Genomic DNA, 14,532 nt, shown 5'->3' with positions numbered 1-14,532 from the left:
GAAGTTGAAGGTGACCTCGCTGTGGTCCACAGCGCCCTCTAGCTGCTGCTGCTCCTCCAGCAGGGCCATGCCTATCAGGTGCAGCACCTGCGGACACGCACCAAACAGGAAGTGACATCGCTCGCTCGTGCCGCACTGCGGTTGCTAGCGATACTCGGGGAGTACTTTGTGGCGGGTGCCGAGGGGCTGTCTCGTACTGCTTCTGTCGGAGACCCGTCTGTGGTTCCCCCCCGCACCATCCTGCACTATGACACACGCTTTCTCTACCGGACTTAACCGGCTCTGATGTTGGCAAAGGGGGAAACTTCTGAATTCGCACCGTGACTCACAAAAAGAAGCTTGTTCATCGCATATTAAACTAACCGGCTGGAATTCCACAGATCATTAAAGGCAGCTCTTATTATAGCAGATATATTTATAAGAAAATACGTGTACTAATATAAAGTATAGTACAAATAAAATATACATTATAGAGAATATGTGGAATACAGGGTTTTGATTGGTCAGTGAGAACATTCAGATGTCTGGATTATACAACTGTTCTTCCAGGAAACGGGCCAACAGAACCCCTCCAGCCCGGTTATGTGAGTGTGCACACGTACCCTCTGCAGCATGGACTCGGACCAGTGCCCCCCGCTGGGCTCGGTGGCCCACTGCAGCACGGCTCCCAGCATGCCCAGCAACACGTCACACTGCAGGATGTTGACCAGGCTGGCGAAGAGCGGGCAGAGCGGAGGCAGGACGGGCGGTGGCAGGGCTGTGGGACAAAGCACCGCACGCTAAACGCACCGCACGCTAAACGCACCGCACGCTAAACGCACCGCACGCTAAACGCACCGCACGCTAAACACACCCAACTGAGCCCACGCTAAACACACCGCACGCTAAACACACCGCACGCTAAACGCACCGCACGCTAAACACACCGCACGCTAAACGCACCGCACGCTAAACACACCCAACTGAGCCCACGCTAAACACACCGCACGCTAAACACACCGCACGCTAAACGCACCGCACGCTAAACGCACCGCACGCTAAACGCACCGCACGCTAAACGCACCGCACGCTAAACGCACCGCACGCTAAACGCACCGCACGCTAAACACACCCAACTGAGCCCACGCTAAACACACCGCACGCTAAACACACCGCACGCTAAACGCACCGCACGCTAAACACACCGCACGCTAAACGCACCGCACGCTAAACACACCCAACTGAGCCCACGCTAAACACACCGCACGCTAAACACACCGCACGCTAAACACACCGCACGCTAAACACACCGCACGCTAAACGCACCGCACGCTAAACGCACCGCACGCTAAACGCACCGCACGCTAAACGCACCGCACGCTAAACGCACCGCACGCTAAACGCACCCCACGCTAAACGCACCCCACGCTAAACGCACCGCACGCTAAACGCACCCCACGCTAAACGCACCGCACGCTAAACGCACCGCACGCTAAACACACCCAACTGAGCCCACGCTAAACACACCGCACGCTAAACACACCGCACGCTAAACGCACCGCACGCTAAACGCACCGCACGCTAAACGCACCGCACGCTAAACGCACCCCACGCTAAACGCACCGCACGCTAAACGCACCGCACGCTAAACGCACCGCACGCTAAACGCACCGCACGCTAAACGCACCGCACGCTAAACGCACCCCACGCTAAACGCACCCCACGCTAAACGCACCGCACGCTAAACGCACCGCACGCTAAACGCACCGCACGCTAAACGCACCGCACGCTAAACGCACCCCACGCTAAACGCACCCCACGCTAAACGCACCGCACGCTAAACGCACCCCACTGAGCCCACGCTAAACACACCCCACTGAGCCCACGCTAAACACACCCCACTGAGCCCACGCTAAACACACCCCACTGAGCCCACGCTAAACACACCCCACTGAGCCCACGCTAAACACACCCCACGTTAAAAACACACCCCGCTGACCCCACGCTACACACACCCCGCTGACCCCACGCTACACACACCCCGCTGACCCCACGCTACACACACCCCGCTGACCCCACGCTACACACACCCCGCTGACCCCACGTTACACACACCCCGCTGAGCCCACGCTAAACACACCCCACTGAGCCCACGCTAAACACACCGCACGCTAAACACACCCCACTGAGCCCACGCTAAACACACCGCACGCTAAACACACCCCACTGAGCCCACGCTAAACACACCCCACTGAGCCCACGCTAAACGCACCGCACGCTAAACACACCCCACTGAGCCCACGCTAAACACACCCCACTGAGCCCACGCTAAACACACCCCACGTTAAAAACACACCCCGCTGACCCCACGCTACACACACCCCGCTGACCCCACGCTACACACACCCCGCTGACCCCACGCTACACACACCCCGCTGACCCCACGCTACACACACCCCGCTGAGCCCACGCTAAACACACCCCGCTGAGCCCACGCTAAACACACCCCGCTGAGCCCACGCTAAACACACCCCGCTGACCCCACGCTAAACACACCCCGCTGAGCCCACGCTAAACACACCCCGCTGACCCCACGCTAAACACACCGCACGCTAAACGCACCCCACTGAGCCCACGCTAAACACACCCCACTGAGCCCACGCTAAACGCACCGCACGCTAAACACACCCCACTGAGCCCACGCTAAACACACCCCACTGAGCCCACGCTAAACACACCCCACGTTAAAAACACCCCGCTGACCCCACGCTACACACACCCCGCTGACCCCACGCTACACACACCCCGCTGACCCCACGTTACACACACCCCGCTGAGCCCACGCTAAACACACCCCACTGAGCCCACGCTAAACACACCGCACACTAAACACACCCCACTGAGCCCACGCTAAACACACCGCACGCTAAACACACCCCACTGAGCCCACGCTAAACACACCCCACTGAGCCCACGCTAAACGCACCGCACGCTAAACACACCCCACTGAGCCCACGCTAAACACACCCCACTGAGCCCACGCTAAACACACCCCACGTTAAAAACACACCCCGCTGAGCCCACGCTACACACACCCCGCTGAGCCCACGCTACACACACCCCGCTGAGCCCACGCTACACACACCCCGCTGAGCCCACGCTACACACACCCCGCTGAGCCCACGCTAAACACACCCCGCTGAGCCCACGCTAAACACACCCCGCTGACCCCACGCTAAACACACCCCGCTGACCCCACGCTAAACACACCGCACGCTAAACGCACCCCACTGAGCCCACGCTAAACACACCCCACTGAGCCCACGCTAAACGCACCGCACGCTAAACACACCCCACTGAGCCCACGCTAAACACACCCCACTGAGCCCACGCTAAACACACCCCACTGAGCCCACGCTAAACACACCCCACGTTAAAAACACACCCCGCTGACCCCACGCTACACACACCCCGCTGACCCCACGCTACACACACCCCGCTGACCCCACGCTACACACACCCCGCTGACCCCACGTTACACACACCCCGCTGAGCCCACGCTAAACACACCCCGCTGAGCCCACGCTAAACACACCCCGCTGAGCCCACGCTAAAAACACACCCCGCTGACCCCACGCTAAACACACCCCGCTGACCCCACGCTAAACACACCCCGCTGACCCCACGCTAAACACACCCCGCTGACCCCACGCTAAACACACCCCGCTGACCCCACGCTAAACACACCCCGCTGACCCCACGCTAAACACACCGCACGCTAAACGCACCCCACTGAGCCCACGCTAAACACATCCCACTGAGCCCACGCTAAACACACCGCACGCTAAACGCACCCCACTGAGCCCACGCTAAACGCACCCCACTGAGCCCACGCTAAACACACCGCACGCTAAACGCACCCCACTGAGCCCACGCTAAACACATCCCACTGAGCCCACGCTAAACACACCGCACGCTAAACGCACCCCACTGAGCCCACGCTAAACGCACCCCACTGAGCCCACGCTAAACACACCGCACGCTAAACGCACCCCACTAAGCCCACGCTAAACACACCCCATGCTAAACACACCCCACTGAGCCCACGCTAAACGCACCCCACTAAGCCCACGCTAAACACACCCCACGCTAAACGCACCCCACTGAGCCCACGCTAAACACACCCCACGCTAAACACACCCCACGCTAAACGCACCCCGCTGAGCCCACGCTAAATGCACCCCATGCTAAACACACCCCGCTGAGCCCACGCTAAACACACCCCGCTGAGCCCACGCTAAACACACCCCGCTGAGCCCACGCTAAACACACCCCGCTGAGCCCACGCTAAACACACCCCGCTGAGCCCACGCTAAACACACCCCGCTGAGCCCACGCTAAATGCACCCCATGCTAAACACACCCCGCTGAGCCCACGCTAAATGCACCCCATGCTAAACACACCCCGCTGACCCCACGCTAAACACACCCCGCTGACCCCACGCTAAACACACCCCGCTGACCCCACGCTAAACACACCCCGCTGACCCCACGCTAAACACACCCCGCTGACCCCACGCTAAACACACCCCGCTAGCAACACACCAGTCGCGAGGGCTCACACCACTCACCCGAGTCTTCTCCGTTCTGCCTCTTGAGCTTGCGCTGGGCTTCTTCCGCCTGGGTCAAATAAAATACAACTGTAACTGTGGGCGAAGCTCTGAAGATAAACAGAGCTGCTCTGTGAGGCACAGAGTTTGAGATTTGCACCAAATCCTATTGTAGCTCGTGTGTCTGTAGGCCAGAGAGACGCGTCAGTGCTTGGAGAAGAACAAACACGTGCAGGAGTCAATCAGACCACGTGAGGGAGTGTCAGTACTCGGACGAGCGAGTCACGCAGACAGGGTGGATCAGTACTCGGTAAATAAAGGTTGGCGCACGTGAGACGGGTCAGTACCTTTGACTGGTCAGCTCTGGAATAGTGATGGAAGTAGAGGTTGAACTGCTTGGCAGACTCCGGCCGCAGTTCGTACAGCCCTCTGCCAGTCACACCCGGCTTCCTGTGGGACGTGCATGACAAACACTACGTCAGCAAAGAAAATTCCCTTTACTTATTAAATCTGCCGTGAGAATAAAACGGACACCTACTTAAATGAAGCGACACTGTCAATAACTTTCTCCATCCCCGTCTCCTTATTCTCCTGAGGAGGAAATAAGACTCGTAAAGGCTTTCCAGCATGTTTCAGAAGACAGACACAATTTTCCTTCAAGGTGCCGCAAAGAAGCAGCTGTGGTTAGCTTACCGTACACTTAAAGAACGAATTTTATAGAACGACAATATGTAACTATGTATAAAATGTGGTACGTAGATGCAGGGGACGTTGCTCTCGGAGGGCAGAGGGCGTGTGAAGGTACGTGAAGCTCCATGGCAGAGAGCAGCGGTGTAGGTGAGTGGCCTCACGTTCTCAGGCAGGGCTTTGACCAGCTCACTGTGTGCCATGGGCCGGATGCACAGCTGATGAATGATCTCTCTCTTCAGCTCATCCCAGCTGTCCACCTGGCCAACGCCTGCCACGAACCGCTCGCCTAAGACACGAGCAAACGGACGAATCGATGGAATAACGGTTCGCACAAACTCGCGGTTTCGGTGGAAACTGCTGAACGGTCTTGTTCCGGGGCTTTGACCGGCGTGTGAAACGGCCCTGACTCACCCACGACCATCATGATGAGGTGCAGCATCTCCTCGATCAGGGTGCTGTTCTGCTGGACCACGTCCTGCCGTCCGGAAGCACAGATTAGATAAGGAAGCGCAGTTACAAGCAGACAGACTTCTAGGGGTTTTTTTTTTTTTTCCGCACTGCTGACCTTGTTGGCGCTCTCCCTGTTGTATCTCTTCCTGCAATCCGCCGAGCTGAAGATATGAAAGAGCTCAAATCGACTCAGTAGAATCATCAGGAAGTGATTGGGATCCATCATGGAGGCTCCCACCTAGTCCATGGGTTAAAGCAAGAAATTTTCATTTGACTGAAAATTTTTCCTGGCAAAAGACAATGCCAGCAATTACTGAAAATGCGGCCTCTTTTGTCTAATTCTACACAATAAACACATTTATAAAGTATATTTATCTAAACAGCCTGTGTAATGAGAGAAGAGAGAATCTATGAAGCGACAAAATGCAACACCTGAGCTATAAATGTACATAAATGTTTTTATAATGGAGTTATCTGGGGGTCCTCTTCCAGAACATTGTTTAAAGATCAAGTCAAATTTAGTGAATCCTGGTGAGTTTTAAAATGGTATGAAGCTCTCTTGTTTTTATCAGATTCACTATCGCAAAAACATAAGCAGTAAGATTACCTGGTTTATCTTACAAAAAAATTTAATGTCCAAAAATGGCAAATTAAATCGCACCGCTTTTAAATACAAACAGAACACCACCATCCATGTTAAACTGGCTTAGAAATAAAAAAGTTGACATTTCAAATGGAAGAAATGCGCCTTTTTTCTTCGACTATTAAAGCTAAATGAAGAAAAGTCTGTGATCGGTGGAGAGATTCTTCAGTATAAATAACCATAACTTCTATATTTCACTACAAATTCAAATAAAATTTGAAATGTAGTCACTTTATAGTATGGACATGACAGTATAATATTCAAAATGAAAGAACAAATGAATATTTAATGATTAATCTTTAAATTATTTTATAAATAAGTCAGGTAATCATTATGGTGAAATAAAAAAAAACTACATTTCTATGAATATTCTGAGAAAACGCTGTAATTTAAAGATTCTGTTAACACAATCAAGACACAATATGATAAAAACAGGCGTGTAGGCATGATTAATTCATTATTTATTTATTTATTACTGTTATTAAAATTATCTGATACAAGACAACTCAAAGAAATTATGTCAATAAAGTTTAAAAGTATTGCAACTATTATGATTATAGTTCGTTTAAATATATAAAATATTTAATAAATATTTCGTGTTGGTTTATTAGGACATAAATTATGTGATTTTGTATTACGCCTTACGGTCTGACCACCTGTACCGGCTCAAAAAAAAACACTCTTATATTTCTGATAAAAATTTAACTTTATCAGAATAAGGATAAAATACTGAATTTATCTTACATCTACCTCTGAAGCTCTTCGGATGTCTGAAATACAGGCGGCCCCCGGGTTATTACGACGTTGTGCGTCGTACACGGAACTTGGTGTTTGGTGTGCGCGGCGGAAGAATACACGGTTATGCGGCTCGGGACCGAGGAGGTCGTGCACCTCTCGAATTTTGTAACTTCACTTCGCCCGCGCCGCGCTTCAGCGCAATGAACAAAGTCATGTTTGCAGGGTTCATACACCTTTACAAGGTGGAATTAAAACACTTGTACGTCACTTTCAAGGTCCATTTCAATATTTCCCAGCACGTTAAACTTAATAAAGTTAAATATTTATACATATACTCGAAACGATTCAAAATAATTCGCGTTTTATTCACATTATTTAGGGGTTGTTTATTTTCAAAAACGCCCGATCTTAACGTCTTCTCTCATGTTTAGTCCTGGAATTACAAGAGGCTCGTATTTGTTAACGTAATACAAGAGAATTGTTCAGTCAGACAGATATTTGTTGTGAAACGAAGTAGATACAATTTCAAGCATGTTCATTTAGCCTAAATTCCAGCACTTTTTTTCCTGAAACACAAAGCAACATTAAAATTGGTCAGGTGAATGTTCCCTCCCCTGTTTTTGAGGGCTGTTTCTTTATACTACCACATATCGTTTCGGACAACACTGCAAAGAATGCGACGCGCCAAGTAGCCTCCGCCGTTTGCGCAGGTGTGCGGAGTCGCGCGCTACGGTCACTCGCGAAAGTATAATCACCCAGGCAGGAGGGAGGTAACTTTTCTACGTAATGTCCGAAAATCAGAAGGCGGGATGACCCGCAAGTCAATCAAATGACACCGCCGTCATCCATCCAGCGCTGACGATCCAGTGAGAGGATCATATTTCGGACACAAAACAGATAGCACGCCTGTGTGGTTTATTATGATTTGACGGATTTTTTCCCCAAAAAATTCAAATGACGGAAATCCGTCATAGTGACGGAGAACTTTAACCCATGACCTAGTCACAGTAGAGCGGAAACAGAACAAGGTCACGTGATCACGTCCCAGACAGCCTTGAACTAGGTGACCAACATCTCAAGACCGACTCGCAAGACGCGTCACCCTTTATCCTAAGGCCAACAGTTAAGAAAAGAAATAAAAGGCTTGTTGACATCAAAAACTGAAACTGAAGAGAAAAACCCGATCAGGCTGCACTTTTTTTTTTCAACGAAAAGGAAACGAGGAACAAAATGGCAGTTCAAGGCACCAACCTGCAGCATCATGAGATCCTTATCGAACATCTCCACTCTACACTTCACATTGTGGTAGTAGTATATCTGTGAGCCAAACAAAATTGGGGGGGGGGGGGGGGGGGGGGGGGGGGGTGTTGGTTGTGCAGAATTGTCCAGTACTCAAACAGGAAGCACTAAAATACCACCATGAGCACGCATGCTCAAAAAACGCGCTCACCTGATTGACTAAGGAGAAGCCGTTTCGCCTCCACATCCCAGCATGCACCTGGGCGCAGAGGACCAGGCAGCGAAGAGGGTGCTCGATCAGCATGGGGGGGCTCAGTTCACTCTGTGGAGGATCACGCAGAGGGAGCTGTAACAGCTGGGACGCTCTCGGACATGCACGGGCACAGAAGACCAGCAGGGCTGGGACCTACCAGGGGCAGCTGTTCAGGGAACCTGTAAGCTACTTCTGACTTGCTAAGGAGAACGTGAAGTCCTTAAGATGACAAAAAAGGGTAGAAATGCTTTCTAAGAATCAACGTTCTTCATATACGACAAAACTGATCAATATAGTGTGTGGTGGGGGCCTCTCACCTGCCAGGAGTCTGGACACTGGTAGGTGGATGCTAACTTTCTCCTGGGAGATGCAGTAGCGGATGGTGTCCACCGAGTGGCCACACATGCTCAACGTGATTGGCTGCTCGCCATCGGCAAAGCCACTGTGGCAGTGGGTGAGCGCCGTCAGACACTTCTTATACGCTTCGATCAGCACCCTCTCCTGCAGGCAGGAGCAGTCGCACACGTTAGAGCACCAGGAAAATCAATCAAAACAGAACACCGAGCGCTGCACGCGTCTGACTCAGGGCAACAGGACAATTCAACTTCAGTAGCCCCAGCAAAGCTATTTGAGCTGCAGGAAAGCCAATGTACACTAACTGTACTATGCAATATAAATGGCATGTTAAATTCATCCAGCATTCACTGTGTGTGTGTGTGTGTGTGTGTGTGCTCACATCACTACCACACCACTCCTGCATCATGGAGATGATGTGTGTGAGTTTCATCTGCAGTGTGAAGGCAGCTTCCCATTCCGGCTCCATCTCGATGTGCTGGCCCACCTGTCTCACTACTGGGTCCATGCCCTGAGGAGAACACACACCGCCGTCACCACCGGCTACACGCTCACGCGGCCCAACATGCCACCGGCGAGCAATTTCACCACAGCGTGCCTCAGAGCGAACGTAGTACCTGCATGCACTTCATCAGCTCCAAGAACGCGTCGAGTCCTTCCAGAAACTTCTCCCTGAGTTTGTCGGTCCACTCCGTCGGGCGGCTGATCAGGACGTACCTACACAAAAGCGACGTTTGACCGCTACGGCGAGTTTGTGAAAAAACAACCAAGCTCGCCCGCTCGAGACCACAGGGTCGTGCGAGAGCGTGTGCAGTTTCGGACTTACTTGAGGTCTCCTAGAAGGCTCTGGACCCGGCGGAACTTGAAGGCCTGCTGCGCGGTGTAGCGCTCGAACTGGAAACGCCCCTGCAGGTCTCGATGCCGCAGGTGGTCCACAAACGTGCGGATGATGGTGGTCAACAGATTTTCCTCCGTGATCAACATCCGCGCCTGCAGACAGGGACAGGGGCTCACGGTACAACCAGACCAACGAGGGGCAAGGCATTCAGGTCCAAGGACCTGCAAAGCTGCTCGGGCTTATTGATCTTGGCGTTTAAAGACCCAGAAACATATTTTGAAGAAACGCTGCTCCCGTTTCTGCACCACCGTGTTTCTTCTTGTAAATCTAACTCACACTAGTGCCCCTGCAATATGACGGTCTGTGACTAATGACACATTATTTTTTAGATGTGAGAGGTTGTCATATCCAAGACTTCTAGTGTATGGTTAGCATTGGCCAGGAACTGACTGTGGGACTTAATGTCAACATAGCCTTTACCAGGCCAAGCTAACACTAGCTCTAGCCAACATTAGCTCCGCCCATTTTACATCAGAATGGGACTAGGTTAGAATTCATTGCTAGTACTTATTTGTGTCCTGAAGTGCAAGATACACCAAATTAGAAAACAGAAACAGAGAAAACCAATGTGGGTTCCCTGGACCTTTAAGTACATAGAATTCTGAAAACTGGACAGGGGTGGGTTTCCCGAAACATTCGTAGCGCTAAGTACTTCGTAACCTCGTATGAAACGTACGAGGTTAAGAAGTACATAGCGCTACGAACGTTTCGGGAAACCCACCCCAGTTTAACACAATATTTCTGTACATAAGATATTACGTAATACAGGAATCTATGTAATACAGTTTGTACGCACTTAACTAGAAGTGGCAAGAGCTTTTAAGATGCCACGTTTCTGTGGGTCCTCCTCACTGTGGGAGCGTCTCCCCGTGCGTACTCACCAGGGACGGCACGGTGAACATTTGCACAGACAGGTCAGTGATGGAGAACTCCCTGTCGTGGTCATCCTTCACGTAGTCGCTCTGCAAGCGCTCGTAGTGCTGTCCACGGCGGCGGGGGTGGGGCGGCCGGACAGGGAGGGGAGAGAGGCAGAAGAGAGAGGAGCAGTGCGTGGGGGGGTGGTGGTACTCACCATGGTGGGGACGGTGAAGAGTTGGACAGACAGAGAGGTCACTGAGACTAAGCGCTCGTGATCGTCCTCCATAAAATCTGTCTGGAGGCGCTGGTAATTCTAAACGACAAGGGAAAGGGGGATGTGGGGGGCACGTTTATCTTCCGGGTCAGAGGTCAGGAGACATCTCACCCTTTGCTTAGGCCCCAGGCGTACGCCGGCGACACACGCCACGGCGCAGAGGGCGGGGCGAGAGATTCAAGGGCGGGGCTTTGTAATCACAGTCCAGAGCGACTACAGTTATCTGTGGCCCATCCATGTAGACGGGCCACCGGCATACCGAACGGCAGGGGCTTCAGCTGGTGAGGGAGAGCTAACGGCGTGGGGCACGATGGCTCTGGTGATCCAAACCCACAGAAGGAAAAGGCCAGTGGCGATCTGCTGCCACGCCCGATCGTATGCGCACACGTACCAGGCATTGAAGAACAAGTTTTATTTACGTCAACGGTGGTAAGGTGAGTAGAGGCTGAATTAATGCATCATGGGAAAGAGTCACTTTATCTCTTGGTGGACTGTGACACGCAGAGCTAACGTCACGCCGGACTGGGGGTTACTCAGGGGCAGAGTTCATGTGTAACTTTACTGATCGGCAGTTTACATGACTGCCTGCGTCTGCGTCTGGTCTGGATACGAGTCAAGACCTGCGTCTGGTCTGGACACGAGTCAAGGCCTGCGTCTGGTCTGGACACGAGTCAAGGCCTGTGTCTGGCTCAGGCACAATGTTCCAGCACACACAGTATGACAGTAAAAATCGAAACATGTGAACGTGAGACTTTTTTTTACATGTGAGGAAACACACACTGGACACACGCTCAGATGTATGATGCATCCTGCAGACGTGACTGGATGTCTTACCTTTGCAAACTGAATAGCAAAAAGCTTCTTATACTTCAGATCCATTAGCAGGCTGCTCATGACCAGCTGGTGGTAAACATTTCTCGCACCTAAAAGAAAAACTGCTCTTTACAAAACGTAACAACCACTCACATATCTAAACACAGGGAAGGCTTTAGAACTACATTACTAAATGTGTAACACACACACACACACCTTTCCACATCTTGGAGTCACACAGCATTAGTGTGTCCACGAGCGAGTTCTCTCCTTCCGGGCCTTTCTGTAGCCCCACCTGGCACAGGATCCTCCTGAGGGCATCTGGAGGGAACAGCACCACACCAACTCTGATCACACAGGTGCGCGAGTTAAGGGAAAAACCAAAGACTCTGAACTTGTCTTCATGCTGCTGGGAGTGAGTGCAGAGAGGAGCGCAAAGGCTGTGTGTGTGTGTGTGTATATGTGTGTGTGTGTGTGTGTGTGTGTGTGGGCTGCAGGCGGACCTGAGTATCTGATGACGTGGCTGAACCAGGTGAGGGCTTTCAGAGCGAAGCACTGGTGGGCCACCACGGAGGAGTGCATGACCTGGACACGCAGGGGCTTCGACTGACGACTCGTGTTGCGCTGAACACACACACACACACACATCAGGGACGCGTCACACACGAGCGCACGTACACACCACCCGTCGCACAGACGCCCTGGAGGGCGTGTCTGAAGTGAAGCGTGCACGCGCGGCTAAAGGAGCTAGCGCAGCGGCTACCTGCTAATGACTCACCACTATAACAGACTTGGCCTGTTCGCAGAATTGAAAATCCCCATAGCGCACAGACTTCCGGCCCTGAAACACACACACACACACACACACACACACACACACACACACAGAACAATCAACCATGCATGCACATGAGACGGGGTCTGCAGATGGGACACTCTGCAGACCCGCGTGCATCAAGCCAGCCGAGTTCTGTTGTTTTCATTTCATCAAACATGGGTTGCACTTTAGCTACCAAGATAGCTGCAAAACACCAGCAATATTACTTGAAATAAACTATACGGCCATTCCATGACAGGAAAGTGAGAGTGAACTTTGAGCTACAGCGCGGCGTCCTGTGACGAGGGCGCTTACGTCTCGGTCCACCGTGGTGGCGAAGCTGACAGCTTCTTTCTGTGTGCAGTTGACGGCTTTCTGTAGCGTGTAGATGACCTGTTCGTACGTGTGCACCTCGTCGTTAAACAGCATGCAGTAGTAGGTGTCCCCACGCTCCCTGTGACGGAAGACACGGTCAGGACGGCACACGGAGCAGCTCTGCTCCGATAACCAACATCTCCAGCCCACTAGGGGGAGACAGAGTGTGCTTCTCTGACAAAACATCAAGACTCCCATATGATTCCCGTGTAGAGCGGACACCTACGGCGGTTCAAGGCCTTGAGGGAGCTCCTCCTCCTTGTCCCAGGTGAGCATGTCCACAGCATATCTCAGCATGATGGAGAAGATGTTGTATGTGCGAGCAATCATGTCCGCAGAGAGGTTGGCGAGTGGATCCTGCAAAGCGAAGGTTTCACATCATCATCATCATGGAAACGGGTCAGGCGCTCACTAGAGCTCACTAGCCTTTAACAGAACAAGTTTTAAGATGACCGTAAGTGAAAGTGGAGTCTGACCTCCTGGGAGGAGTCGCTGATGTTGGGCTCGTGTTTCTGACAGTAAGGCCCCTTCTTCCAGGCCTCGGTGTCACCACAATCGCAGAACCCCCCTCCCCCAGAGGTAGTCATCTAGAGGGACAAGGGACAGGGACGGAGCAGGACACACAGAGACAGAAAGACCAAGTGGAGTGTTAAGGACAGTTCTCTCACTTTAACGGCCATTTGCAGTTGACATTTTTCTGCCATTTTCATGCAGGCCATAGACGTCACATGTGGGGCCATTTTCAAAGTGACGATTAACACAACACCAGGCACATGCACACACAGATTGACGATATGGCCAAAATACTATAACCACAATATTTTTCCTCAGTATCACAATACACAATATTAATCACATTATGTTAAAGAATGAAGGAATGAAGGAAAATGGTAATTAGGTGCTACACCAATTAGTGATGAGCATTTGAATAAGCAAAACAGCAGCAACTGAAAAGCTCATTAGGACAGAGCTCCTTATTTCTCCATATTTTAATCAACACCACAGGTTTTTTTTTTCCAAAGGGTTTCCCTGGCGCTGCTTTTGTCTACGAGTTCTCCGATATGTAGATCTGAGTACGTGAACGTCGGGGACTCCAGCTCGACAACAGAGCTGGCATCTTCTCATTCTCCTCGGTGTTAACGCACTTGAACCTTGGAACAGCAAGTGAAGCTACGTTCAGGTCTTCTGTAGTAGAGTGCTGGGGGTTTTCTTGAGGTAGTCAAGCGTAAGTCTCCGTTGTTCCCTGATGGTCGGCATGTCCATGAACTGCTAATGCTAATTCGAAGTTTCGGAGGACAAACAATGCGTAGTTCTGGAGACCTTTAGTGGAGCTGGAGCCTCCGTCATACACTCTAGAACATCAGTGTCTTGCCACGTTGACACCAGGTGGCCCGATTGTGTGTCTGCCTCCAGTACGCGAGGAACTGCGACTTCCTGCTACAATACACGTCGTCATCTAAAGTCCAGCGCGCCGGTACGTGGGGGGAGTCTGTAATCAGCTTGTGCTGATGAAGGCTAAGCGCCGAGTGTGCTTTAGTAAA

The 14,532-nt window shown here is 51.8% G+C and overlaps 1 protein-coding gene across 5 annotated transcripts in view; it reads right to left on the bottom strand.

Annotated features, from left to right (window-relative positions):
- The window catches only part of ubr2 (ubiquitin protein ligase E3 component n-recognin 2), a 34,156-nt gene that overhangs the window by 8,169 nt on the left and 11,455 nt on the right, over window positions 1–14,532 (bottom strand). For 3 of the 5 annotated variants that reach the window (XM_076985636.1, XM_076985639.1, XM_076985638.1), the window contains exons 4-26: window positions 13,468–13,578; window positions 13,218–13,348; window positions 12,932–13,070; window positions 12,578–12,640; window positions 12,303–12,423; window positions 12,016–12,120; window positions 11,821–11,909; window positions 10,736–10,834; window positions 9,783–9,946; window positions 9,574–9,673; window positions 9,339–9,467; window positions 8,920–9,103; window positions 8,760–8,821; window positions 8,561–8,671; window positions 8,362–8,427; window positions 5,845–5,967; window positions 5,691–5,754; window positions 5,441–5,565; window positions 5,128–5,180; window positions 4,937–5,039; window positions 4,611–4,659; window positions 603–757; window positions 1–87 (exon numbers count right to left, since the gene is read on the bottom strand). The exon at window positions 1–87 is cut by the window's left edge and continues 16 nt beyond it. In XM_076985636.1, coding sequence (XP_076841751.1) covers window positions 1–87; window positions 603–757; window positions 4,611–4,659; window positions 4,937–5,039; window positions 5,128–5,180; window positions 5,441–5,565; window positions 5,691–5,754; window positions 5,845–5,967; window positions 8,362–8,427; window positions 8,561–8,671; window positions 8,760–8,821; window positions 8,920–9,103; window positions 9,339–9,467; window positions 9,574–9,673; window positions 9,783–9,946; window positions 10,736–10,834; window positions 11,821–11,909; window positions 12,016–12,120; window positions 12,303–12,423; window positions 12,578–12,640; window positions 12,932–13,070; window positions 13,218–13,348; window positions 13,468–13,578 — 2,433 coding nt within the window. Of the gene's footprint in view, window positions 88–602; window positions 758–4,610; window positions 4,660–4,936; window positions 5,040–5,127; window positions 5,181–5,440; window positions 5,566–5,690; window positions 5,755–5,844; window positions 5,968–8,361; window positions 8,428–8,560; window positions 8,672–8,759; window positions 8,822–8,919; window positions 9,104–9,338; window positions 9,468–9,573; window positions 9,674–9,782; window positions 9,947–10,735; window positions 10,835–10,926; window positions 11,026–11,820; window positions 11,910–12,015; window positions 12,121–12,302; window positions 12,424–12,577; window positions 12,641–12,931; window positions 13,071–13,217; window positions 13,349–13,467; window positions 13,579–14,532 lie in introns of all 5 variants that reach the window. The other 2 variants (XM_076985637.1, XM_076985640.1) reach the window with 1 other exon arrangement.

Source organism: Brachyhypopomus gauderio, unplaced genomic scaffold (assembly GCF_052324685.1).
Source record: "Brachyhypopomus gauderio isolate BG-103 unplaced genomic scaffold, BGAUD_0.2 sc43, whole genome shotgun sequence".
In the NCBI taxonomy this organism is placed as follows: Eukaryota; Metazoa; Chordata; class Actinopteri; order Gymnotiformes; family Hypopomidae; genus Brachyhypopomus; species Brachyhypopomus gauderio.
Note: the sequence above shows the minus strand (reverse complement) of the source record. Positions and strands in the feature narration are given on the sequence as shown.